The following is a 25,047-nucleotide window of genomic DNA, read 5'->3' as shown; positions in this document are numbered from 1 at the left end:
TCTTAACTTTTTTAAAATCTTTCAGGATATACACACAGTTAAATAAGCAATGATAGGATGATGGGGGAGGTATAGTAGTTATACCTAAAAAGAAAACAAAGTAACGGAGATAGGCTTACATTTTTCCCTAATAAAACCAAAAAACGTTTCCACACGAATTCACTTTGCGTATTAGGTTCAATAGCAATTTATTTTTTGTTTAGAAAAGTGTAAACAGAGAATCAAATCCGAACTGAAAACAGCCAAAGCAGACCTTGTTCTTCATGACGGAGCCCCAAATGTTGGTCAGAACTGGATCCAAGATGCTTATTCGCAGTCGATTCTTACATTGTCTGCTTTCAAACTAGCCACAGTTTTTCTTGCAAAGGGTGGTTGGTTTGTCACTAAAGTTTTCAGGTAATTTTTAGAGTAGTTCCTTTATAATAAGCTAATTTGTCAAAACCTAATCGGAACCTGTATCGTAAGACAAATTTTGTATACTTTTTTCTTTTCATATTTATTTTCATTATTACAGATCCAAAGACTACCAAGCCTTGTTGTGGGTTTTCGGGCAGTTTTTCAAGAAGGTTCACGCCACCAAGCCAGCCGCTTCAAGAAATGAATCTGCCGAAATTTTCGTTGTCTGCCAATCCTACCTGGCACCAGATAAGTTTGATCCCAAGTTTGTGGATCCCAAGCATGTTTTCAGTGACGTAGAGAATTTAAAAATTGTTAATAACAAAGCCGTTGAGGATCCAAGAAAAAAGAAAAAAAATCGACAAGGTTATGAAGACGGAGTTACTATGCTTTTCACAGAGGCTAAAGCTTCAGAATTTATAACTGGAGACAATTCCATTAAAATCTTGAATCAGTGCAACACCATTAAAATTGACAAACCATGGATTGAAAATCACAAGAAGACCACCACGGAAATAAAGGAATGTCTTAAAGATCTTAAAGTTCTAAGCTTAAAAGATTTGCGTTCGCTGAAAAAATGGAAGGATGCACTGAAAGCTGACCTTGACAAGATTGCTGGTGACGAAAATGAAGAAAATGATGCGCCAGTCGAAAAGACAGCCGAGGAAGTTGAGCTCGAGGAATTGGAGGAAATGGATCGTGAAATCGCAGAACTTAAAGAAGAGGAGAGACGGAAAGAAAAACGAAAGAAAAAGAAGGCCAAACAGGCCCAGCATAAACTTATTGAAAAACTGAACTTGAAAATGATTATTCCTGGAGACGAGGGACCTAGGGCTGTAGATGACGAAGTTTTTAAGGTAAATAGAATATCCACTTATTTCTTAAAATTGCGCATCATTAACAAGTTTACATAACTGCAATGTGTGTTTTTAAAAGCGAAGCTTTTCTATAATTAGGGTCGGTCCGTCCGTACGTCCGTAACGGATAGCTTTTTTCGTTAATTTAGGCATGTTAGAATTGTCCTATAGATTTCAAATTTTGCATGGTGATTCTTTTAATAGTTAGGTACGATTTAAAAAGCGTAGCAACTCTATAATCATCACCAAAATGTCCGTACGTCCATTTTAAAGAAGTTGATTTTTTTACTTTTTTAACAACAAATTTTTATGTGATCTAATCATCCGATTGATCTGATTTTTGGTACATTGATTCCTGGGACAACAAAGAATAATGTAATAAGCGAAGCAACTCTATAATCAAGTCCTAAAAATGTAAGTATGTCCATAAACATTATCCTGAATCAAGCAGTTTTTCAACAAATTTACTTACAATTTTGCTTTGATTGTTATACATCTATATTATGATTATTCAGTTATTCATTATTATTTAATGTCTGTTTGTCCTACCGTTTCAGTGCTTCGCTTTTATGGATGTTGTCATCCTTGTTCTACATGAAATTTTGCGTCTCTTGGTCCTTTTCTTTGGATTTCATTTTTTTTTGGCTAAAGCAATAGAAATAAATTTCCATTAGTTTTATGGAAGTTTACATAAATATTCTTCTGTTGAATGAACATTGACTCAACAACTCGCTTTGTATACTTACTTGGGTATACTTGTAGATATTATCTTCAGTGTCCTCTGTGTAAGGCTCTGGCGAAGATTTCAGTTTCTCGTAAGGTCTGCTCTATCGTTCATCCACTGTTTAAGACTCTTTTTAAACTTGTGCTCTGGTAAAATGTTTTTCATATCACTTGGGATTTTGTTCCAAGTATCTGCTACTCGTACAGTAAAGAAATTTTTTCTTAGTTCTAGGTTACTTCTTTCTTTCACTATGTTACGAGGATCTATCTGGTGTCTAGTAACTACACCAGACCTGTTAGAACCTGTATACTGGACACTGCAATTTATATCACCTATTTTATGAGTAATTTTATACATCTGAATAATGTCAAACATAACTCTTCTTTTCTCAAGGCTCCAAATATTTAGTTCTTTTAGCTTTTCAGGGTAACTTTTATTGTTCATTCCAGAGATCATATTTATTACTTTAACTTGAACATTTTCAATAGATGCTATGTCTGTTGCCAACCAGGGAGACCAGGCAACACTTGCAAATTCCAGGTGGGGTCTCACATATTGTTTATAGAGACGTAGGAAGACGTTCTTATCTCTATAATGGAAGCACCTAGTTATTTGTCCAAGTACCCATCTTGCTCTCCCAACAGCCTCAGTACAGTGGTCAGATGGTTTAAGATTTGAAGTTATTTTAACTCCAACATCTCTTTCACATTCAACCACCTCCAATTCTTCACCATTCATAGTGTATTTAAATTTTGGGTTTTTCTTTCCAAAATGAATAATTTTGCATTTTTTAACATTGAACTCCATGCTCCATTTTTTACTCCAATCATACAGCTTGTCCAAACATTGTTGCAATTTGTCAGCATCATCTTTGTTTTTAATAACCTTAGCGCCTTTGGTGTCATCCGCAAACTTTCTGATTAATTCTATAGCTGTTGCCTCGTCATCTATGTCATTAATATATATCACAAATAGTATTGGGCCAAGCACACTGCCCTGTGGAACGCCAGAGCTAACATCCTTCTCATCAGACATAAAACCATTTACAGAAACACGTTGTTTTCTGCTACTAAGCCAATCTTGGATCCAGTCAAGAACAACACCTTGAATTCCATGGGATTTCAGTTTTTGGATAAGTTTCTTGTGAGAAATCTTATCAAATGCCTTGCTAAAGTCAAGGTATACCACGTCAACTGCATCTCCTTCATCTACACATTTTGTAACAAAATCCATAAACTCAATAAGGTTAGTTTGGCAGGATCTGTTATCAGCAAAACCATGTTGGGAATCATTTATCAGATTATTTGACTTTAAATGTCCTGTAATCACATCTCTGATTATACTTTCCATTAGTTTGCATATAGCACAAGTAAGTGAAACTGGTCGATAATTGCCAGGTTCTCCTTTAGCCCCTTTCTTGAAGATAGGTACAACTTTAGCATTTTTCCAGTCAGCAGGGACCTTGCCTAGACTCAACGACTGTTTAAACAAAATCTGGAGTGGGGTCAAAAGTTCATCCTTGAGATTTTTCAGTAAAGTTGTTGAGATACCATCCAGTCCTGGAGCCTTGCCATATTTCAGGTTGTCAATCTTTTTAGCAATCATTTGTTTGGTAATAACAATATCGCTAACTGGTACATCATAGTTCATATTTTTCACTTCATCAGAATGCCTGTCCTGTTTAATAAAAACATCACTGAAACAATTGTTTAATATATCCGCCATTTTTTTACTATCACCAGTTATTTCTCTATTATTTCCAATTAATGGTCCAATACTAGTCTGTTTTGACAATCTAGACTTTACATATTTGTTAAAAGTATTCTTACCAGAATTGCCAGATTGTTTTGAAATTTTCACTTCAATCCTTTTTTTCGCTTTTCTGATGGCACTTTTCACTTCATTTTCTGCATGTGTGTACTTTTGACCATCTTCTTGAGTCCGTGTTTGCTTCCATTTTTTATAAAATCTAACTTTTTTTCTCTTTAGCCTTTTGATATTGTCATTATACCAGATTGGTTTAGACTTCTTGCTTTTATTTTCACTTAATGGTACATTTTTTTTCACAGTGTTATCAATCACATTCTTAAAAGTTTCCCAGTTTCCTTCAACGTTATCAGCAGCAAGCAGGTTCATCCAATCCACGTTGGTAAGATCAGTCCTCATTTCACTATAGTTGGCTTTTGACCAATTGTATTGTTTTTCATTACATTCATTAACATTAAAATCAACACAAGTATTTACTAATAACATAACATGGTCACTACTTGATAAAGGTCCTAAGTTGTCAACATTTAAAACACAATCATTATTTGCTAAAACAAGATCTAATACATTATTTTTGTTATGAGTTGGAAAATCAACATATTGCACAAAATTATTATCAATACACATGTTCATAAAATCTTTACTATAATTATCGCAGGTCAGAGTATTCCAATCAATCTTGGGAAAATTAAAGTCACCAATTAAAATACTATTCTTTGGGGCACATTTTACTATATCACATAATTTAGAATTATTTAAAACATTACAACTAGGTGGTCGATATACAAGAAAAACATTAAGATCATTATTTTTTGTCACAATTTTAAGACTAACATATTGATTAAATATAATATTTATGTCAACAGATAAAATTACTAGTCCATTTCTAGCATAAACTAGGAGTCCACCACCAATTCCATTAGCCGTATCCTCCCTGTCTTTTCTCAGATCATTTATTAATTCATAGCCATTTATATTCAGAACATTATCACTAATTTTATCATTGCACCAGGATTCAGTTATCATTATCACATCAGGTTTTATATCACAAGAAGTTGCTTGGAGGTCGTTAATTTTACTCAGAATGCTTTGAGCGTTGCAATACAAGAGTTTTAGACCTTTAACCTCACCCTCTATTCCCTCTCCTGCCCCCTCACGCCCCCTCCTCGAGCATTCCCCCGCCCTCTTCCTCGACCCCTCCACACAGTTTCCCCTCCCCTTGTTCCCCTGCCCCCTTCCGCCTCCCATTTCCTTGTTAGAACCAGCCTTTTGGAACCCTTTGCCCCCACCACCCTCCATTCTGAGTTTAAAGCCTCCTCCGCACTAAGATCAGCATTTCTATGTGCTGCTTCAGAGAAAAGGTCCTTCTCATCCTTTCTTTGTTGGGCAGTAAGGTCAGGGCCTACACGAACATCACTATAAAGCTCACTATCTTTCAACATTCTAGCATTTTGTAAAATCTGGCATTTTAAATCTACATTTTTGCACCCTAAAAGTATAGGGCGAGAATCATCATTTTTTTCACCCAGCCGCTTAACAAACTTAATGTCTTTTTTCTCAATCTCACCTTCAATGATTTCATTCACTACCATTATCACTTTTTTCATATCTCTGTCTTTTTTCTCCAGCCCTGGAATATCTTCAACAATTTCAGGGATGCCGTGTATCACTACATTGTTCATCTTTTCCTCTCGCTCCCTAAGCTCACTGAAAATGGAAGCCTTCACACTTTCCTTCACTCCTGCTATATCCTTACTGTTTTTGTCACATTTTACATCAACTTTCACAATATCTCCTTCAATCTTAACTTTATCACTTTTCAAATCTTTAATATCCTTTTTCAACGTTTCCACATCTTTGTTCAATGCCTTAATCTTGTTAAAAGGACTCTCCACAGAAAAATCAACTTTGGATTTTTGAAAATCTAACCTGAAACTATTATTCTCTGTTCAATTTTAGGCATTTTTTGTTTTTGTGGCATCGCGATCGAAGCCCTTTGAAAATTTTGTCCGCCGCCTATTTGTACTGCCGCTGTAACAATATATACTACACTTTCCTCCACTCAATATATGTTTGCCGCTAAAGAACATTTGCTCCATTGCAACCGGCCGCTCTACGATTTATCCTCTTCCTTGACTGGACAATCCAGCCGCCTCCATTTTGTGTTCGCCTCCGCCAAATATAACCATCTTTTGCCGCAGTTGCCGCATTCATCGCCCTTCTCCGCTGCTCCTCCGCTATACATTGCGTACGTCGCTATACACAACACCCCCAGCCTCCATTTAATTTCTGAACAAGGGAGAGGGGAGCATGTATTAAAAAGCGATGAACAGCGGAGTAGCGGCGGAGAAGGGCGATGAATGCGGCAACGGCGGCAAAAATAGAAGCTAAAAATCACTAAAGCAGCACAAATTAAATGGCGGGAGGATTCACTTAAAGGAGGTAAAAAATTTCAAAGGGCTTCGATCGCGATGCCACAAAAACAAAAAATGCCTAAAATTGAACAGAGAATAATAATTTCAGGTTAGATTTTCAAAAATCCAAAGTTGATTTTTCTGTGGAGAGTCCTTTTAAGGAGGACCTTACCAACCTTGTGACACGGGGCACATGTCCACGAAATTGCATTGCCCTCCTTTGTCTCGTCTATGAGATATTGGAGCAGGTCCTTGCTTATATTTGAGCATTCAGGGTGTGTATACTCCTCACACACTTGGCATGGCACACAAACAGACCTTTGCAGGCCTTTTTTACAGACCATACACAGGGATTTTGTCATTTTAACACGGCTAATTTTGCTTTATTTACTTCACAACCAGTAGAGTCACTGCCAGATTTTTTTCACAATTTAAATAGTCACAGTCACTTTAATAGTTCTCAAAACATTTTCATTTTCAGCATTTCCATTTTAAACATTTTACATTTTTTCCGACACCCAGTGTGCCGGGGAAGACATTTTAATTTGAAAAACCTCTTGTAGAAGTGAATCAAGCAATACTAGCCCGGTCGTTTGTCCGCCTGTCTGTCTGTTAACTCTGGTATAATTACAAATTGTGTTTTTTTCATGGATGTTTTCATTCTATTTTTTTTTATAGAAATGTAAAATACTTATATTAAAAGATGATTAATATTTAAGTTGAAAATGATCAGAGAGCCTGTGGAACTTAACAAGGTGATGGATACCGAGGCGGACATGGTCGCAACCGATAGCGAAGATGATGATGACCCAGATAAGAAGAGAATAAAATTTGAAAGGTGAGTACAAATATCGACCAAAGGATTCTTACAGCCAATCTCCGTGTGCTTCTGGGCTAACCTCAGAGAATCATGGCCATAAACAAACAACAACATTACAAGTAGACTTGTTTATTTGACGATTTCAGGTTGCATATAATAATAACATTGCTACTGCAAGTAATTCGACAAACTTCTTATAAAAGTAACAATTATATAAAAATCTTAAAAATAATTTACATTGAGTTTAGGTAACTGTTAGAGAGTGAAATGCTTTAATTATTGTTTTTTTTTATTTAGATACGCTAAAGACCTTGAAGATGGTGGTGCTCCGTGGCTTGAGGAACATGACGATATTATCGAGGTAAGGATAAAAGATATGGATAATATTTAAAGACAACTCACAAATAAGATATTAATTTCAAATATTAATTAAGATATTACAGAGTATTTTGAGCATGGTTTCTCTCCCTCAGATGTCAAAGCAAAACTAAAGAATAACAAGATTTTTAAAAATAAAATCGGAAGATTTTTATGTTTTTCATATTAATACGTACCTAATAAAATCCACTTTCAACCTTTGAACGGAAATGATATTTTTAAAGTTAAATATTTTTGTATTTTTGGTTAACAACCCTCTACCACTTTAAGGGCCCAAATCTACAAACAGAACTCAACTAATTGAATGTCGTTTTATATAAATGATTATTCGTGTACCTTAGGACTCTGGAAGCGATGCTTACGAGTCTGATCTGGAGCCTGAACCTGAAAGTCTGGGTCTTGAATCTGATGGAGAAGAACAGGTGACCATTTTTTTATGCTCTTTTGAAAGAAAAGGCATCTCTAGTTTTCACTTCTTTTACAAATTCAAAGATTTTAAGGCTTTCTCGTCATTTGTATGGCCTGCTTCTGGTTAGCTTTGATTAATATTGAAGTGATTTTAGAAGGAAATATAATTTCAATATGTTTAATTAAGGTTTGTTTGGCTTTACACCAAAGAACATTAATTTTTTTCGTTTCAAAAGGCTTGTGCTATATTTTGATCTTAAAACACAAGGAAATATACTTTATTTCAAGGATGACAATCTTGAAGAAGAGGAAGATGTTGCCCATCCCCTTATCACAAAATTAAACACAGATTCAAAGTAAGAATTTTTTATCTTCTTATAATTTCATTTCTCGTATTCATTCGGATCCGGTGGATAAGAACCGGTTCATATCCATACGAAAAAACTATGTCTAGCATCGTATTATATCCAGCTTCGGCACCTCGGGGCTTAAAAAACTGGTTTTAATCTTATAATAGTACATTCTATATCCGCGGAAAGCTCTTTATAATACGATGCGAGAAATAACTATTATTTAATCCAGTATTTTCTTCGGTATCTTTTTATTAGCGAAGCTACTATATAATTCACTGCTTCTGTCTGCCTGTCAGTCCTCATATAGCTATGGGGAAAATATGATTTTCTTGGCTGCTATTCAAGATTACCATCAATATAAAGCAGTAATAACTGTAAAACCTCATGTTAGTTGGATTGCTGTTTAGCAGGTTTTTGGCTATTTTTATATATTTTCACGAATTTGATAAAGCTTAATTTTCTCGGCTATTTAAGGTAGAAGGCTAAAACTTTTTGTCAATATTCCCATCATATAAAGCTTTCTATCTATCTAGGGAAGTTTCAAGACAAAAGAAAGCTGACATGTGGTTCTCGAAAATCGGAAACCTTGAGGACGATAGTGATTTGGAAGATGCAGAGATTGGAAAAGCTGTATCAAAGGCATTGAATAATAAGAAATCAAATATTATATGGATCTAGTGGATTTGTTTTAAAATCCTTTTTAAGCGGGGGGGTGGGGTATGTTTTAAACAGTGATAATTCATGGCATAACTAAAAAAAAGAGTTAAAAACATAGACAAGAAAGAAGGATTTTTAAGAAATATAAATCTTTTTTGATTGTTTTTTGAGAGATTTTTTTCTTATTATTCTCTGATTAAAGGTTGAAGATAAGGGCGCAGTAATTAAAACAAAAGAAAAGACGGTATGTACTGAGTTTATTAAACTATTAAAGGGGTGTTATTCTGCATAGGATTCCTTTCTAAAAGGAAGAGGGGGGGGGGGGGTAATAAAAAATATGTTGAAGGGGGGGGGAAATGATGGAATAAATAGTCCTGAAAACATTCTTTTCTCCTCCTTGGTGGGGGAAACAAGAAAAATATATGGGAGAGAAAAAAAGATGAGTAAAATAAAGAGTATTGAAAACATTTTCCATTTTTCCCCTTCTTGGGGAAAAAAATTAAGGGGGGGGGGGTTACTTTTTTCAGCAGTGTAACAAAGGGGGGGGGGGTGTTATATGCAACCATCTCGTAATCAGTGAACAAATGGTGTGCGGGAAGGATGCTGTATCCCCCTTGAGGCTTAAGACTTACAGACAGGGTAGTTATAGAGCAGCTTTAGCAAAATGTTCTACCTGTGACTGCAATGCAGGGAAGGATCAAATTACCACAAGAATCCAGAGGTATCCAGAGGATGCGCGGGGCCAGACGGGAGGGACTGTTGGGATCTCCAGGTGGGCCTTGGTGCATTTATGGATGGTCTGTAATTTGTGGAAGTGTTGATGTTTAGGCCTAAACAAATAGAGTTATATTTTGGGAAATTTGGTGGAAACCTAAACTTCACCCGGCCTAAGCTATTGTCCTATCCTCCCCCCAATTACATTATTTGTTAATAGGGAAAGGTGGAAAGGTTAATAATTTGAAGAACTAAGCTGTACCTGGATGTTAATTCTGGACAGCTTAGTTTTCCAAAGAGCCGGCAGACATTATAATTAAGCGGTCTGAAAAATGAAAATCTTTAATTTGCTGTTTGCAACCGCGAAATTAGAATGTCTGCCGCAGTGAGCCGCAGGCAACCCGTTGTTCTTCTCCAGTGGACTGGTGGCCTGAAAGTGTACATACATTAGTGTACATGACACTCCCGGCAAGAAAAAGAAGAACATAGGGGTGCGGGTTGATCACTGCAGTTTACAGAAGATAGGAAGAACGATACGCCCAGCAGCAATAGCCTTTAATGTGTTTTTTTTTTTTTTTTTTTTTTTTTTTTTTATGGGGCGTATCGTTTACAATGGGTTAAAATAAATAAATAAATAACTATTTTGTAAACAATTTTAAATTTACAATATATGATTAATACTAATCCAGGTTTTCTTCGGCTGGAATCAATCCTCATAAGTGGGGTAAACTTCTTGGGGTAATCAATCATTTAATAATAAAATTATTAAAGACATTATGCAGCATCTACTTGTTGTAAGATAACATTTAATAATGAGATTATTAAAGTTATTAAAGGGAGTGTGAACCTTTAAGCAGGATTTTTCTTTTGTAGTAATTGAATATTTAATAATGACATTATTAAAATCAATGTGCAGGATTATGTAGTGTAATGAGGTAGGGTTTTTTATCTTCGGCACTTACAGCCTTTATTAATAGCAGAGTTGAATTTTGGACATGCATAACATCGTAATGCTTGTCGGTTAAGTTATATTTTTTCGGCAATTACAGCCTTTATTAGTTGCAGATTTGAAATTGGAAACGCAAAACATCGTAATGCGTGTCCGTGAGGTTAATTATTATCTTCGGCAAATTCAGCCTATGGCAAATTCAGCCAAAGTTTAACGGGTGTAACTCATTTGCGACGCATTGTGTTACCCGTTTCAGGAACGGTTTTATTAGGTTTTTTGCTCTGAAGCGACTGACTCGTCACACTTGGAGGCTGCGGACCTGATTTGGTCAACTAGTGCGAGCTCGTCCTCGGAGAACAGGATGGCGATGTGCCGGACACTCCTTCTGGTCTCATGAAATTCTTCCTTCCCGTGTTTCCGCCAACGGATAACTACCTGACGGACAATACCATCATCAGAAGTGATGAGGTGTAGGACCTGACCAAGGCGCCAGAGTTGATCGCCAATCAACTCATCTGGGGACCGGAGGAAAACGACGATATCCATCTCCTTTGGTTGTGGACCTGTTTTGCCAAATTTCTTTGGTCTTGGGATGTAATCTGGAAGGCGTTCATATAGCCAGATCTGCCACCATGATTGGTAGAGGCGTTCCATCTGTTCCAAAAGGCGGGATGGTTGTTCTACCCTCATTGGTCCAGTGGGGGCACGCCTGTTATTTCTGCCGTGTATCAGACGGTTAGGCGTGATAAGGTCTGCGTGACCTACATCCTCCGTTCTGGATACCGTGCAGATCGGCATGTTGTTGATCTCATTTGCTATATATGAAAAGGCAGTCTCAAATGACATGACATCCAGTTTGAGACCGTTAAATGTTGCATGGAACAAGGTTTTGATTTCTTTGATTGAGCGTTCCACACAACCTTGATAGTTGTGAGCAGCAGTGGGACCGACCTCGTACTCTATGCTGCAACTTTTTCCATTGAGCGTTTTAGTGATGTCAGCCATGGAAAACTCTGATTTTGCTACGCCTTTTATGAGCTGTGCTCCTGGGTCGATGAAGACCTTTTTTTGGGTAGCAATAACGATGAACGAATCGTTGGAATGCTTGGAGAAAGGCGTCTGTATTATACTTAGTCATAGCATAACACGCTGTTGCGGATGAGGCTGGGTCTCTACAGACTAGACCCCAAACCTTTACTGTGGACCTGTGGTTGTGTTCACAGTGAGCCAAGAACGGACCCATCAGGTCAAGTTGGCAGTAGTAGAACGGGGGAGCAATGGTCAATCTGTTTTGGTGGATTGGTCCCATTTCAGCTTCTAGAAGCTTGGCCTTGAACCTACGACAATGTGGGCAAGCCGCTCTAATCTCTTTGGAGAGATCTCTGCCATGGAGGATATAGGCGATGTGCCTAGATTCTAAGAGTGTTGCATTTACATTCCTGTGTAGTGCAAGCTCTTGGTGGGCGTATAGCATAATGGAGTATGCTATCAAGCTATACCGATCAACTATCGGTCTAACAAAGTGGAGGGGAGACAAATCAGGCATGATATTGTCAACGTCTTCAATGCTGGTGCCCTCGACAATACGACCATTGTATTTGATAATGCCGTCGTCAGTGACGACATTGTTGCCGTGGGCCTTAGAGTTGGAGAATTTAAGCACTTCTTTAGTAGCGAGTCTAAAGTAGTAATTCTCCGCCTTGTGGATTTCTTCGTCCGAAAGTTGGACGACCTGAGGATTTGGATGATGGGGGGCCTTCAAATTACGGTACGATTTGAAGTCGAAAAAGCAGAATTTTCGAACAATGGCCATGACACGGAGAGACTTGGGCCATGACCGTTTGCACGGGTCGTAGAGATAATTTGAGAACTTGGTTATCTCTGCCGTTCTTTCCTGAGGTGATTTCGTATCACCGTGGAGGATTCTGACCTCTTGGGCAGCGGCCTGCTTCGCTTCCATTGATAGTTTAAGATCTTGGAAGGATTGGGCTGGCATGTCCTGGTAATCAAGATACATCCAGGGTTTGCCGTTTTGCCATTCAGAATTAGCATCGATATCCTTGATAGTGGCGAGGAAACAAGTACCCAAGTCGGCTATGTTGTTTTCAGATTCAACATGTCGCCATTGGTCTGGGGAAGAGAATCGGCGAATTTCGATGACGCAGCTGCGTACGCCAAGAGAAAGAGGGCGTGCATCTTGATGAAGCCAAGATAGCACAACGGAAGAGTCTGTGAAGTAGGTGACTTTTTCTACCTTGTTTTTGAGATTTTTGGCAACGGTTGTTGCGAGAATGGTGCCTACAACAGCTGCCCTGAGCTCTGCTCGAGGAATTGTGCTACCAGTTACAATCTTTGATTTGGCAGCAGCTAGTCGGACAGTGACCTCGCCTGTGAGAGACCTTGACCTAACATGCACGCATACGATTGCCATGTTTTGACTAGCATCAACAGATACTAACAGATCAACTTTGGGCTCAGAATTTGCCGGAATTACGGACCGTGGGCACGAAACTGACGCAAGTTGTTGCATCGTTTCAATGTTAGTCACCCATGTGGGAAGCAACTTGGTTGGGAGACCGTCGTCCCAACCAGTGGCGTAAGAAAGGAGGTCGTGATAGTCTGCTTTGAATTTAGCAGTCACGGGGGTGCAGAGTCCGAGAAGGTCGAAGTTAGAGGCAACTTGCGACAAGATTGTTCTTTTTGTGAAATTGTGTAGAAGAGCCTCTTCAAGACTTCCTTCTACTGGTGGAGGTCTTTTACCTCGTTTTGTTTTACCGAACGAGAGAGGTTTGACGTCCAGACTGAGAGTGTCAGCAAGTGGAGCCCATCGATAGCCGAGGTAGCTAACATGTGTGCCATCATTCGACACAGTGTCTTCAGGTACAGCTGAAGATTTGACAAAGCTTTTGACGCTCATGCCTGCTAAGTCAAGAGTGAATTTGACTCCCGCAATGATTTTGTCTAGTTCAATTGCGGAGTCTGTTGAATCAGAAGTATCATCAACATAAGTTTTGGTTTTGAGAACCTGGGCACCTGCAGTATGTTCAGGATGATTGTCCATGACATACTGAGCTACCTGTTCAAGACCTTCTGCCGTTTGGTTGCCAGAAGGTTTAACCCCATAAATGATGGTGCGCATGATGCGCGTTCTGATGGTGCCACCAGGGGCAAGGCTATCAACCCACAAGTACTTGTGCCAGCGGAAATCAGATGGATCCAACTTAATCTGATTGTATGCCATCCGTATGTCGCATGCGAAAGCATGTGGACCTGCTCTGAAATTGATGTCCAGAGCTAAGATTTTTTCGAGTCTGTTTGTGCCCTTTGCTAGGACGTCGTTCAGACTTTTACCTGACGAGGTTGTCGCAGAAGCGTCAAATACAACCCTGACTGGAGTGGAAAGAGAGTTTTCTTTAGTGACGAATCGCCAAGGGAGGTAGTATTCTCCTGGCAGATTGTCTACAAGGGCGCGTTCCTCTGGGGATAGGTCATCAATGTCACATGAATAGCCATTCAATGCTAGTTTGTCATGTGACGCCATAACTTGTAGTTTGGCCTCTGGATCCTTCTGCAATTTTCGCAGCTGGGACTCCAGAACTTTGAGGGCCCTGTTTTTGTTTGGTTGTAACTCCTTAACCGGATCAGCAATGAAGGGAAGAGATGCTACGATCCGGCGTTCGTCAGGTAAGAACTTGACGGACTTTTTTATTAGGAGTTGTTCGGCCTCTTCTTTCAGAGAGGTTGCCTCCAGAATGTCTCCGTTTTTGCAGTCATTGCAGCCACGGCATGCTATGCAACGGTAAGGTGCTTGAGTGCCTATGTCTTCACTCTCAAGATACTTGCGTTCATGTCGTTTGACGTGTTGAATATTGGTGCTGTATGTATGAACATCCAGCGAAGCGTCCTCGTCTGTTGTTTCCTCAACAGTGATTGGACGGAGATACGGAAAGGTGTCGGTTTTGGAGTCATCCGCGCACCAATTCCTGCCACTGTTCAGAAGTGTTTCAGTGGTATAGCGGTAGGCAGACAGCTCGTTGGTGAAGAAGAGAGCAGCACCAACAAAGTTTACAGTCTCGGCTGCTTTAGCCCAAGCCTTGTGGGGGCCACCAAGTACACCTGTGTGGCCGTCGATACCCTTAAGTGGGCTTCTGTATAAAGATAAGCCACAGGGCAATGAGCAGATGCGCATTGGGAACAAGTAATTGTACTTGATTCCCAGGATTATGTCGACTTGGCCTCCGCCAATGACATCTGGTACGGTGGGGAGGAGCTCGTGGCCTTTGTAATGATTTGCAAGGTCACCATAAGGCTCCTTGAGGTCCCAACGAGGAAATGGAGCCGTCAGCGTGTCCATTTTTGCAGCAATTATAGTTGCGGACATGGCACTGTCGACTAATGGCAGTGTGAACTTGTCACTGCCATAGGGAAGATGGACGACTTTACCACCTGCTACGTTCATGAGGGTGGGTCCAGGTCTGTGTTCTGTGGCATTTAGTCTAGCCGCTGCAGAAGCTGAAACTGCGGCTGTACCACAACCGCTGTCATAGAATACAAACAACGGGTTGCCGGAGAGATCAGGGACGTTTTGGCACATGAAGATGCCGGGAGCAGCAACATCGGGGAGAGTGTTGGGGTCGGAAACGTCGGGTGTGGTGTCAGCGGTTTGGAGGTTCATGGTTATGTTATCCATGAACAGAAGGTTGCCAGATGTTATAGGGACATCCTTGGGCAATGATTTGCGGAAATCGCCTAACCTCTGTTTATTCTGCTCCACATGAATTGAGCAGGCGAGGATGTGTTTTTGCACGCGGTGTGAGGATGCGTACTGGCAATTGTCAGCTTGGCAGTAAAAGGTGGTGCGACAATCGTTTTTGTGATTGTTCCACCATTCGTCAATATTGTCGAAATTGACGTTGGCGTCCATTCTGAGGCACCTATGACAGGCTTTTGTCTTGCCATGGAGTTGGCGTTTCTCCTTGTGTGGTGTATTGATGTACACCTGGCATTGGAACAAATATGTGTGTTTGTTCTGACAAAGCGCGCAATCAGTCGATACAGGCTTAGAAGCAGCACCTGTGTATGCTAAGAGCGGAGTGGGCGTCTTAGTCGACTTGTCGGCTAACCTGCCTTTTTGGCGATGTTTTGGGTCCTCCGAGGCCGAAAAGGTGGAGGCTGTGTAGGTTTGGGAGGCTGGTTTACTCCGGTTCGAGTTTTTATGACCCGGGTTGTTACCAGCATGATTGGACTGTTTGTTACTGGAACTGCCGCTGTTTGTGTTGGCATTGTTGCCGATAGAAGTTGCGGTGCCAGTGTGGAGAGATGCCCCTTCATGTTGATTGAGCTGATACTGTAGCTGGCGGAGCTTAGAGTCAAGAAAGAGGAGAAGTTGTTCATAGCAATACTGGCCGTCTTCTTCCCCGTGCTCATCTGCACTCAACATGAATTTTCTAGACATCTCCTTAAAGTAGTCGCCTTTAAGAAGATTCAACACGGAGTTGGCAATATCTGTTTTGCCGTGATACAAGGTTTGCTCCGCGTCATTTTCTTTTGCAAATTCTTGGGTGTCAGCAAGCAGTGAACGGAGTTTTACCATCCATGTGATCTGCTGTTCCCAGTTGTATTTAGGGCATGGTCCAAGTTCCATGATTTTGGCCTTGCGTTTAGCTATGATGCTGGTTTTGCTGCCGTAGTGGAACGACAGCTGCTTCATACAGGCCTTAATGGATTTTTCGGCAGAGCACAACATCTGTGCATTGCCTTGGAGACATTTCTCTTTCAGTATCTCCAATGCTTCGACTTCTGCTATTGAAGGCATTGAGTCAATGTAAATCTGGAACTTCTTTTGGAATGTAAAGAGGTCAAGTTTATCTGTTTTGGCCCCAGAAAAGTGAGGGATAGGAATGTTGGAAGAACGCTGATTGAAAGAGTGTCCTGAGATAGGCACTCCGAAACGGTCCCTCAAGCGTTCAACGTATGATTCCACGCTGGATATTTCAGTTTCGAGCGTGGTGGACTGGGCATCCAATGCTGTCGCATCTTCCTCCATGTCCGTAAGCATCGCGTCCTCACAAAGCGTTTTGGCTTTATGTAAGGAACGCTGTGCCTTTTCGAGTAGCTCTTTGAATTGAGCATTAAGTTTATTGAACTGACCTAACTGCTTAACTTCGGTCGTTTTAAGGTCGCCGAACTTTTCGCAGAGATCGTCGAGCTCAACAAGCAAGGGGTCCCTTTTTTGTTTTACCCTTGCTTGTTTTACCGCATATGTCGTAGGATTTATGCGGTTGGGGATGGGAGCTGTTTGCTGGGGCATAGTTGCAGCAGGAACAGCTGTGGCCTGAGTCGTAACTGCTGGAGGCACAATTACTTGGCCATCACATGGTAAGGTACCTGCCTCGGATCTGACTGCTGAAGTGGTAGTCGAGTCGTCAGAGCAAGTAGAGAGAGGTACTGCTGGAGCAGCAGTCGTCGTAATCGGTTGAGCTTTCAAACGTGATGTACGATGTTCATGAATGAACTCGATTTTTGAGCGCATGGCTATACGTAGCTGTAACGCTTTGTTCATGTCAGCTTCGGTGACCCTTGGGTCTGGGCTGTTGCGAAAGAAAGCTATGATGTGGCGAATTGACGAGGCTTTTTCTTCCAACAATGATAGACTATTGTCTAGCTTTTCAATGCTAAACCTGTCAGGGTTATTTATGATGCTCTGACAGTCTTCGTCTATCATCATGCACTCATCGCATTCGATGATGAGTTTGGTTGCCTCGTCAGTCATGGTTGGGGTTTGTGCTGTAACAAGCGCAGATAAATCGACACTGATATTGTGTGTCGATGTGGAAGCGTTATAAGCGGAGCCTGGGAGGTGGTCGTGTAATGGGAACTGTTCAGGGTTATAAAAAACCTCGTCCTGAACCTCTTTCTGTAAATCTTCAGAATAGAGTTGTTCCAAAGCTTCTTCAAGAATTGAAGCTGATTTTTGGAAGGATGGTATGGGGGAATAATTATCCCAATCTAGTTGCTGTGGGGCTAGCTCAAACTCTTCAGTATCTGTAGGGGTTGTGGGGGTTTGTGGTGAAAGGCCGTTATACGGATGTGTAACGGGAAAAGTTACCAGTGGATCAACAGGTGAGGAGGGTAAGTGGGGGGCTGCAAGTAGTTGGGGAGCTGCAGGGGGTGTAGGGAATCCTCGGATAGGTGACGGGGATGGGCTACGGTGGTGGCTGTTTTGGCCTGGGGGGGTGCGACTAACGCTGGGCCTGCGTGAGGAAACGACGGGCCTGGAGTTGCGGTCAACCGGTTTTTGCCGTTGAAGTAGCGCTTTTTTTGTTTTAAGGAGTTTTTTGGCGCGTAATTCAAACGGGGTGTTGAGTTTATGTTTTTTGGCTAAAACTCTGACGGTTTTAGGCCGACGACTCGCAACAGTCGCAGAGTCGGATTGTGACCGTTTGGTGTGAGAAGGGGTGGGGTGTGAGTTAGATGGATGATAGAGGGTGTTATGCCTTGAGCGTGTAATTGCTCCGGGCGGTTTAGTGAGGAAAATCTCCTTCATTGACCACTGAATGCTGTTGTTAATTTATTTATTTAAATTATAACCTCTCTTTAGCTTATATTTTTTGGTGTTTTTATATTTTTGTGTTTTTACAACAAATAAATGATGAGGGGGGAACCTTCACCGAATTTCTGTTGTCTTTAATATGGCGCAGTATGGCAGGGACCGCAAGCTATCAGGGAGATGAAAAGGGGTAGGGGGGAAAACAGGTTCAGATTATTTAACAGCTATATTGTTAAATAAGAGGACAAGGAGTTGTCCTATGGGTAGGGAGAAAAACAGGTTCGGATTACTTAACAGTTATTGTTAAATAAGAGGACAAGGAGTTGTCCTATGGGTGGGTGGCACTTAGTTGTAAAGCACCTCAGCAGCTGTACAGAATTAACAGTCTGTAAACATCAATGTGCGGGAAGGATGCTGTATCCCCCTTGAGGCTTAAGACTTACAGACAGGGTAGTTATAGAGCAGCTTTAGCAAAATGTTCTACCTGTGACTGCAATGCAGGGAAGGATCAAATTACCACAAGAATCCAGAGGTATCCAGAGGATGCGCGGGGCCAGACGGGAGGGACTGTTGGGATCTCCAGGTGGGCCTTGGTGCATTTATGGATGGTCTGTAATTTGTGGAAGTGTTGATGTTTAGGCCTAAACAAATAGAGTTATATTTTGGGAAATTTGGTGGAAACCTAAACTTCACCCGGCCTAAGCTATTGTCCTATCCTCCCCCCAATTACATTATTTGTTAATAGGGAAAGGTGGAAAGGTTAATAATTTGAAGAACTAAGCTGTACCTGGATGTTAATTCTGGACAGCTTAGTTTTCCAAAGAGCCGGCAGACATTATAATTAAGCGGTCTGAAAAATGAAAATCTTTAATTTGCTGTTTGCAACCGCGAAATTAGAATGTCTGCCGCAGTGAGCCGCAGGCAACCCGTTGTTCTTCTCCAGTGGACTGGTGGCCTGAAAGTGTACATACATTAGTGTACATGACAAATGGCACTTAGAATTCGAATTCGATCTGAACTTTTGCATGAGTAATCCTTGGTAGGTCTATTTTGCCTAAATCGAACAAAAAGTTGGAAAAGTAACGGCTGGTGGCTCAGCCTATTTTCAGGCTAAATTCATCATCCATTACATAGGAATCAACTTTTTAAAACATATTTTTGGTTTAATTCATGTTAAATGATAGCAATAACCATTTTTAAAACTTCTAGTACCAACAGCTACCGTCTAGAACCGTTTGATAGCGTTTTGGAGTGGAAAAGAGTATCATGTGGAGATAGGTTTCGTGACTTTTTTGCAATAAAGATATCCAAAAATGGCAAAACGGCTGTGTCGCCAGCCGTTAGCCGTTACTTTTCCAACTTTTTCCTCACTGATTACGAGGTGGTTGCATTAAACTCCCCCCCCCCCCTTAATCTTTTGCAATATATACACAATACACATGTAGTTTATTTAATGTTTTAGTGACAATACTTGTTGAAAAGGTGGTTTAATACTGCCCATACCTATGTCATCTTAAATTAATATAAAGATTGTCCCTTGTATGCTGTAAATACTAAATAAAGGGGGGGAGGGGTTGAGTGAAACAATTGGGATTGATTTTTGCAAGGGCTATTTCTCTTGGGAGGGCGAAAAATCCAATAACCCTCTCAGGACCATTACCTTAAAAATGAGAACCATATCGGTCGAGTAAATTGCAAGATCTTTAGGTTTAATCAATAAGGATTGACCTTAGTAGTACTCCTTAGCGTTTACATTTATGACTGTCTTAGTCAAAGTTATGAAACCATAATTGGTAATGTGTTGCGGATCCGCATTGATTGTATGCGGATCCGGATCCTCAAAATTTGGTCCTCCGGATCCTTGACAATAAAAATAAAATCACCAAATTTAAAAAAAAAATTTATTCCTTAATCTCGAAGTCAAAAATACTTTTAATTTTTAAGTCTGAACCTAAACCTTAAAGATTGGCTCTCATCAAGAGAATGTCTTTGTAAGTGACTATTTTATATAAATTTAGGTAGATTTTTCCATACATTTATACCCCAGGTTTCGGATCCGCATTTTTTTGCGGATCCGGATCCTTGGACTCGAAAACATGCGGACTCTTGCGGATCCGGATCCACAAGTCTGCTTGGTATAGATATAAATTGTAAAATATTTAGGTGGAATCTGGGTACACAAGTGGCAGTGAAGATGATGACGAAGAAGCTCTTGATTTGCCAAGGTAAGATCCCTAGGGAGGAGGCCTATTGCATTCTTTGTGGGTGACCCATACCTTCCTTTTTTGGTGCCCAATTCTTGGCAATAACCTCTTCTCTTTAAAGGGGGAGGGGATTTTAGTAGGAAAAGGATCTTTGATTTGTCAATATAAGATCCCTTGGGTGTGGTAGCCATTCCTTCCTTTGGGGGTGCTCTATTCTTGGTTAAAGTCCCTGCTCTTTACAGGGGGAGAGGGTTTTGGTGGAAAAAGGAATGAAACGCCTATAACTTTCTTTAAATTCTTTCTGAATATCTAAAATACAAAGTAGAACGATGTCTGTCTGTCTGTCCGTCTGAAGCTTAAGATCTCAGTAACTGCTGAACCGAATGGGCTCTACTTTTCAGGGATTTCACCTTAACTTTTTTTTCATCTCTTGGGGCAAAGCCCCTAGAGGGGGCGAAGCCGCTAGTGACTTTATATAAAAATGGGTCATCTATCTTATAAAATGCTTGTCTCATAAAAGGCATATCTTATAAAATGCCTGCTACAACCATTTCAGATTACATAATTACATTAGATTAATATTTTTTTTAATAAAAAGTAAAAATAGAATAAAATAGTTGTCGTATAATTTCAAACTTAATAGTGTAAATCCACTAACTTATAGACTATACGAATTAGAATTCGAATTTGTTAAAAGTGTTTAAAAAAGATTGAAGTATTCCCACTATTGTGTTTTTAGTACCTATCTAGTAAAGGTTGTGAATAATTTTAAATTCAATCATCACTGCCCCTTCCTTACAGTTGATATTGTTCAGAAAAAAGCAGAGAAAGAATACCGAAGAATCTGACCTTTCTGAGGAAGGTTCTGAAGAGTCAGAATCAGACTCAGACTCAGAATCTGAGGATGAAAGAAGTAAAAAGAAAAGGGGCAAGAAGGGGAAAAGGCAAAATGGACCTCATGATGATGATTTTGAGGTAAGATTTATGTTAACAGTTTGGCTTCGAAACTGTTTAATATCTGCTGGATTAAAACTAATTTTTATTCTTGCTGAAAAATCATGTATTATAGCATCGTATTTAAAGAATGAATAAAATGTGCTTGCAAGGTCTTTTAGGGAAAGCACCAAATGTTTTAACGTTATTGTTACTGTTTTATCTGTTTATGTTCCCTGTTATATTTGCGCTACTATTGTACATGATTGTATTCAGAGATGGTAAAAAAACAGGTTTTTGAAAAAAAAAGAACAAATCAGTTTGTTTTTTTTGGTTTAAACCGTTTTTTTTATATATAAAAACCAGGTTTTTTTAATAATATCCAAATTATAGGCCTGCTCCTCCCTCTTTTTTCACCCCCTCCCCTTTTTCTCATCCCCCAATACGGGGGGTGCCCAAATCTGCCCAAAAGGACCCGATAAATGGCAGCCCAAAACCGCCCGCCCTAAAGCACCCGCCTGATTTGACAACCCTGGCTGATAAAGTAATTTAGGTTTTTGACACTTATTTACTGTATTATTTACATTATAAAAAGAAATAACTGAAAAGATAGGCCTTTTTATAAATATTAAAAAAAAACCATCCCCACCTTGTATTTTTTTTTTTTTTTAAGCTTGTTTTTTGTTTAAACCACTTCGTTTAAACCAAGTGGTTTTTTTTAATGCCAACTCTCATTGTATTTAGATAGTGGCCCAGGAACCTAAGAGAAGGAAACCCTTGACAGCCGAACAGCTGGCTATTGGAGAAGAACTTGTTCAATCCAGGAAGAGAAAGAGGGACATCATGGACGAAGGTAAGGAGCGCAGCTACTCTTTTATTGGCAATTGTATGTAAGTTCGTCTGTTTCCATCAGATAATATATATACTGGGAGATCTTTAGTGAACTACAGGCCTTTTTTTTCCCTTATTTTTAAAATTTTAAAATACAGATTTCTGCTTCTATGAACGGAATACTGAGGGGGAAATATAGCCCTTTCATCCACAATGCTTTTTTAAAAAGAAAAATAGTTTATTATTTACCTGTCCTAAAAGTTGTTAAAACCCTAAATCTAAATTATAAATAAGAGCCATATCGGTTCAGCGGTTTTATTACAAGACCTGAAAAAAAGGTCTGAATAAATGACTATTTTAATGTTTACAGGTTGGAATAGATATATGTTTAATGATGTGGATCTTCCCGGTTGGTTCTACGAAAATGAACAAAAACATTTCAAGTAAGTACAGAAAAATAAACTAACTAACAAGCATAAAGAAACAACATTGTATTTTATTTTAGGTATTTCTAGCTTTTAGTGCATAGGAAGGAACCCAATATTATTTTTAAAAAGCGCCGCCACTTAGTTTTAAAACAGGAATAGAACGCTAAAATTTGGCATGGTAGTTAATTTTTTGGGGTACAACATTGATTTGTGAAAAAAAACAGTGGAAAATTCGCTACTCTATAATTCATTTATCCATCTGTCCGTCCTTAACGATATGGGGAAATGCGATTTTCTTGGCTTCTATTTAATATACGGCTCACCTTTTTTATGAAGATTCATAGTAACAATAAGCATCCAGTGTTTGATATAGTTAGTCCGTCGGTCTGACGGACATGCATTAAAAACATTAAAATAATTATATACTCAAAATTTTCAGAAAGGCTTCGTGATTTATATGATATATTCTTTATTTATCAACTAGCGGCTACGCCACTAGAGGCCTTTAGGGGTACTTGAGGAGGGGAGAGTCAAATTTGAGAACCCAATTTCTTATTTTAGATTTTTTAAAAAGTAAAACAAATTTTAGGGGGAAAATTTTTTTTTTTGGGGGGGGCTAATTTTAATCTATTGGCGATTTCTCTCGGGAGCGTGGTAGTACCCTCCCCCAAATTAGTTATAAACCTTCCCGGGACCTATGAGAAGCTACCCTGTTAAGGAGAACCCGATCGGTTCAGCGGTTAGCGAGATCCTTCGGTACAAACATATAAACATACAGACAAACATCCTGTTATTTTATTATAAGGAAAAAACATCTTCATAATTTACTTTTGTTTTTTTTTGTCCTTGAATAATTTCTTGTCTTTCCCATTGTTGATGTTGTCATTCTTGTTTCAGAGCCTACAGGGAGCTTGACCCCGAAATAGTTCAAAAGTACAAGGACAGAGAGAGGGAGATGAACGTGAAGACCATCAAGAAGGTGGTGGAGGCCAAGGCCAGAAAGAAGAGGAAGGTGGAGAAGAGGATGGAGAAGGCCAAGAAGAAAGCAGCTGCTCTCCTGGATAATGAAGATATAGGTAAGTCACGTGACAATTCTTACATAAAAGTAATAGGATGTCTATCAAGATATCTTTGTGTATTGAATGGCCTCGCTTACCACTGACCAAATATTGTTTTTCTAGCTTTTAGGTCCATAGTAGATATGAAGGTACTATCTAATGTGAAACTTACAGCAGGCTATTGTATAATTGAATCTGATATGAAAATATGGATTATGAAATATGGAAAATGAAGTTAAAAAGCTATTTTTTAACGCTTTTCTATTAAACTGAATGGGGGGTTGGAATACATTGATTTGCAAACTAGGGTATCGGCAATTTTATACGGAGTGCTTTTCTTATTTATAGAGATAATTAAATGAAATATTTTTGAATGAATCCATTATTACCCCCAGGGTTTCGGATCCGGATCTGGATCCGGATCCGCATATTTTTGGGTCCAAGGATCCGGATCCGCAAAAAAATGCGGATCCGGATCCAGATCCTTGGACTCTAAAAAATGCGGAACAAATGGAAAAATCTACCTAAATTTATATAAAATCTCAGACATTCTCTTGATGAGAGCCAATCTTTAAGGTTTAGGGTCAGACTTGAAAATTAAAAGTAATTTTGACTTCGAATTAAAGAATAAATATTTTTGAAAAATTTGGTGATTTTATTTTTATTGTCAAGAATCCGAAACCAGATCCGGTAGGATCCGCATCCGGATCCGCACTGACCCAATTTGGAGGATCCGGATCCGGATCCGCAAAAAATCAATGCGGATCCGGATCCGGATCCGCAAAAAATCAATGCGGATCCGAAACCCTGATTACCCCAACTAGTCTTCATTTTAAAAAAGCGGTTGGAACATCCCCTTTCCCCCCTTAACTAAAGGGGTAGTTGCACGAAGTGCATTTAAACTTGAATTTAGCGAACTGCATATTTTTTTCTGTTCAATAGACAAAAGTTTAAACTACATCTATAGAGCATATATTTGAAAGAATTTCAATTTTCTACTAGGTACCTAGTTTAAAAATTTTGAAGACTTAAAAAACATATTTAAATTTTTTTTATATATGTAACTTAAATGGCTGTCCTGTTTTCCCAAAAACAGCATAATGACTTTTTTGGTGGTGCCTATTTGATTGCTATTTATTGTAATACAAAATTATATGTTAGATGGTATTTTTGTAACTTATGCTTGCAATCAAACTTATTAAATGGACTTCATGCAACTATCCCTTTTTACAATTTTCTTTTTAGGTGCTCGTGAGAAGGCGAAAGAAATTAAGAAAATGTACAAAGCTGCCCAGAACGACGGCAAAAAGAAGGAAGTCAACTACGTCGTTACCAAGAAATCTACATCGGGCAAGCGGATACCCAAGCAGAAGGGACCCTACAAGGTTGTCGATAGGAGGATGAAATGTGACACCCGCACTAAACGTCAGAATTCAACAAAGAAGAGGGCCACCAAGAAACGTGACCTGAAGGGTAAACAAGCCAGGGGTTCCAAACAATTCGGAACACAACATAAGCATTCACAAAAATAATAGACAGACATGTGAAGACTCCCGTTATTTTTTTGTTAAGAAATTTATTTTTTTTTACTTGCAGACCTAGAATGA

General features: G+C 39.4%; 2 protein-coding genes across 4 annotated transcripts in view; one reads left to right on the top strand and one right to left on the bottom strand.

The window, feature by feature from the left end:
• Nucleotides 1-6,738, bottom strand: part of LOC145325836 (uncharacterized) — a 238,290-nt gene extending 231,552 nt beyond the window's left edge. For all 3 annotated transcript variants that reach the window (XR_013881607.1, XM_080168806.1, XM_080168805.1), the window contains exon 1: nt 6,713-6,738. The gene's annotated coding sequence lies outside the window, so the exon portion shown is untranslated. The remainder of the gene's footprint in view (nt 1-6,712) is intronic.
• Nucleotides 1-25,047, top strand: part of LOC145325837 (pre-rRNA 2'-O-ribose RNA methyltransferase FTSJ3) — a 197,915-nt gene extending 172,868 nt beyond the window's left edge. Inside the window, exons 4-17 of the mRNA XM_080168807.1 lie at nt 204-396; nt 515-1,253; nt 6,878-6,996; nt 7,276-7,339; nt 7,698-7,778; nt 8,053-8,120; nt 8,651-8,756; nt 8,977-9,018; nt 20,150-20,211; nt 21,006-21,165; nt 21,868-21,976; nt 22,325-22,397; nt 23,280-23,458; nt 24,686-25,047. Of these exons, the coding sequence (XP_080024933.1) occupies nt 204-396; nt 515-1,253; nt 6,878-6,996; nt 7,276-7,339; nt 7,698-7,778; nt 8,053-8,120; nt 8,651-8,756; nt 8,977-9,018; nt 20,150-20,211; nt 21,006-21,165; nt 21,868-21,976; nt 22,325-22,397; nt 23,280-23,458; nt 24,686-24,972 (2,282 nt within the window). The 3' untranslated portion in view covers nt 24,973-25,047. The remainder of the gene's footprint in view (nt 1-203; nt 397-514; nt 1,254-6,877; nt 6,997-7,275; nt 7,340-7,697; nt 7,779-8,052; nt 8,121-8,650; nt 8,757-8,976; nt 9,019-20,149; nt 20,212-21,005; nt 21,166-21,867; nt 21,977-22,324; nt 22,398-23,279; nt 23,459-24,685) is intronic.

The sequence above is a fragment of the Acartia tonsa genome, chromosome 8 (genome assembly GCF_053477335.1).
Source record: "Acartia tonsa isolate MP-2025a chromosome 8, ASM5347733v1, whole genome shotgun sequence".
Taxonomy (NCBI): domain Eukaryota; kingdom Metazoa; phylum Arthropoda; class Copepoda; order Calanoida; family Acartiidae; genus Acartia; species Acartia tonsa.
This window is presented reverse-complemented; position numbering and strand designations above follow the sequence as displayed.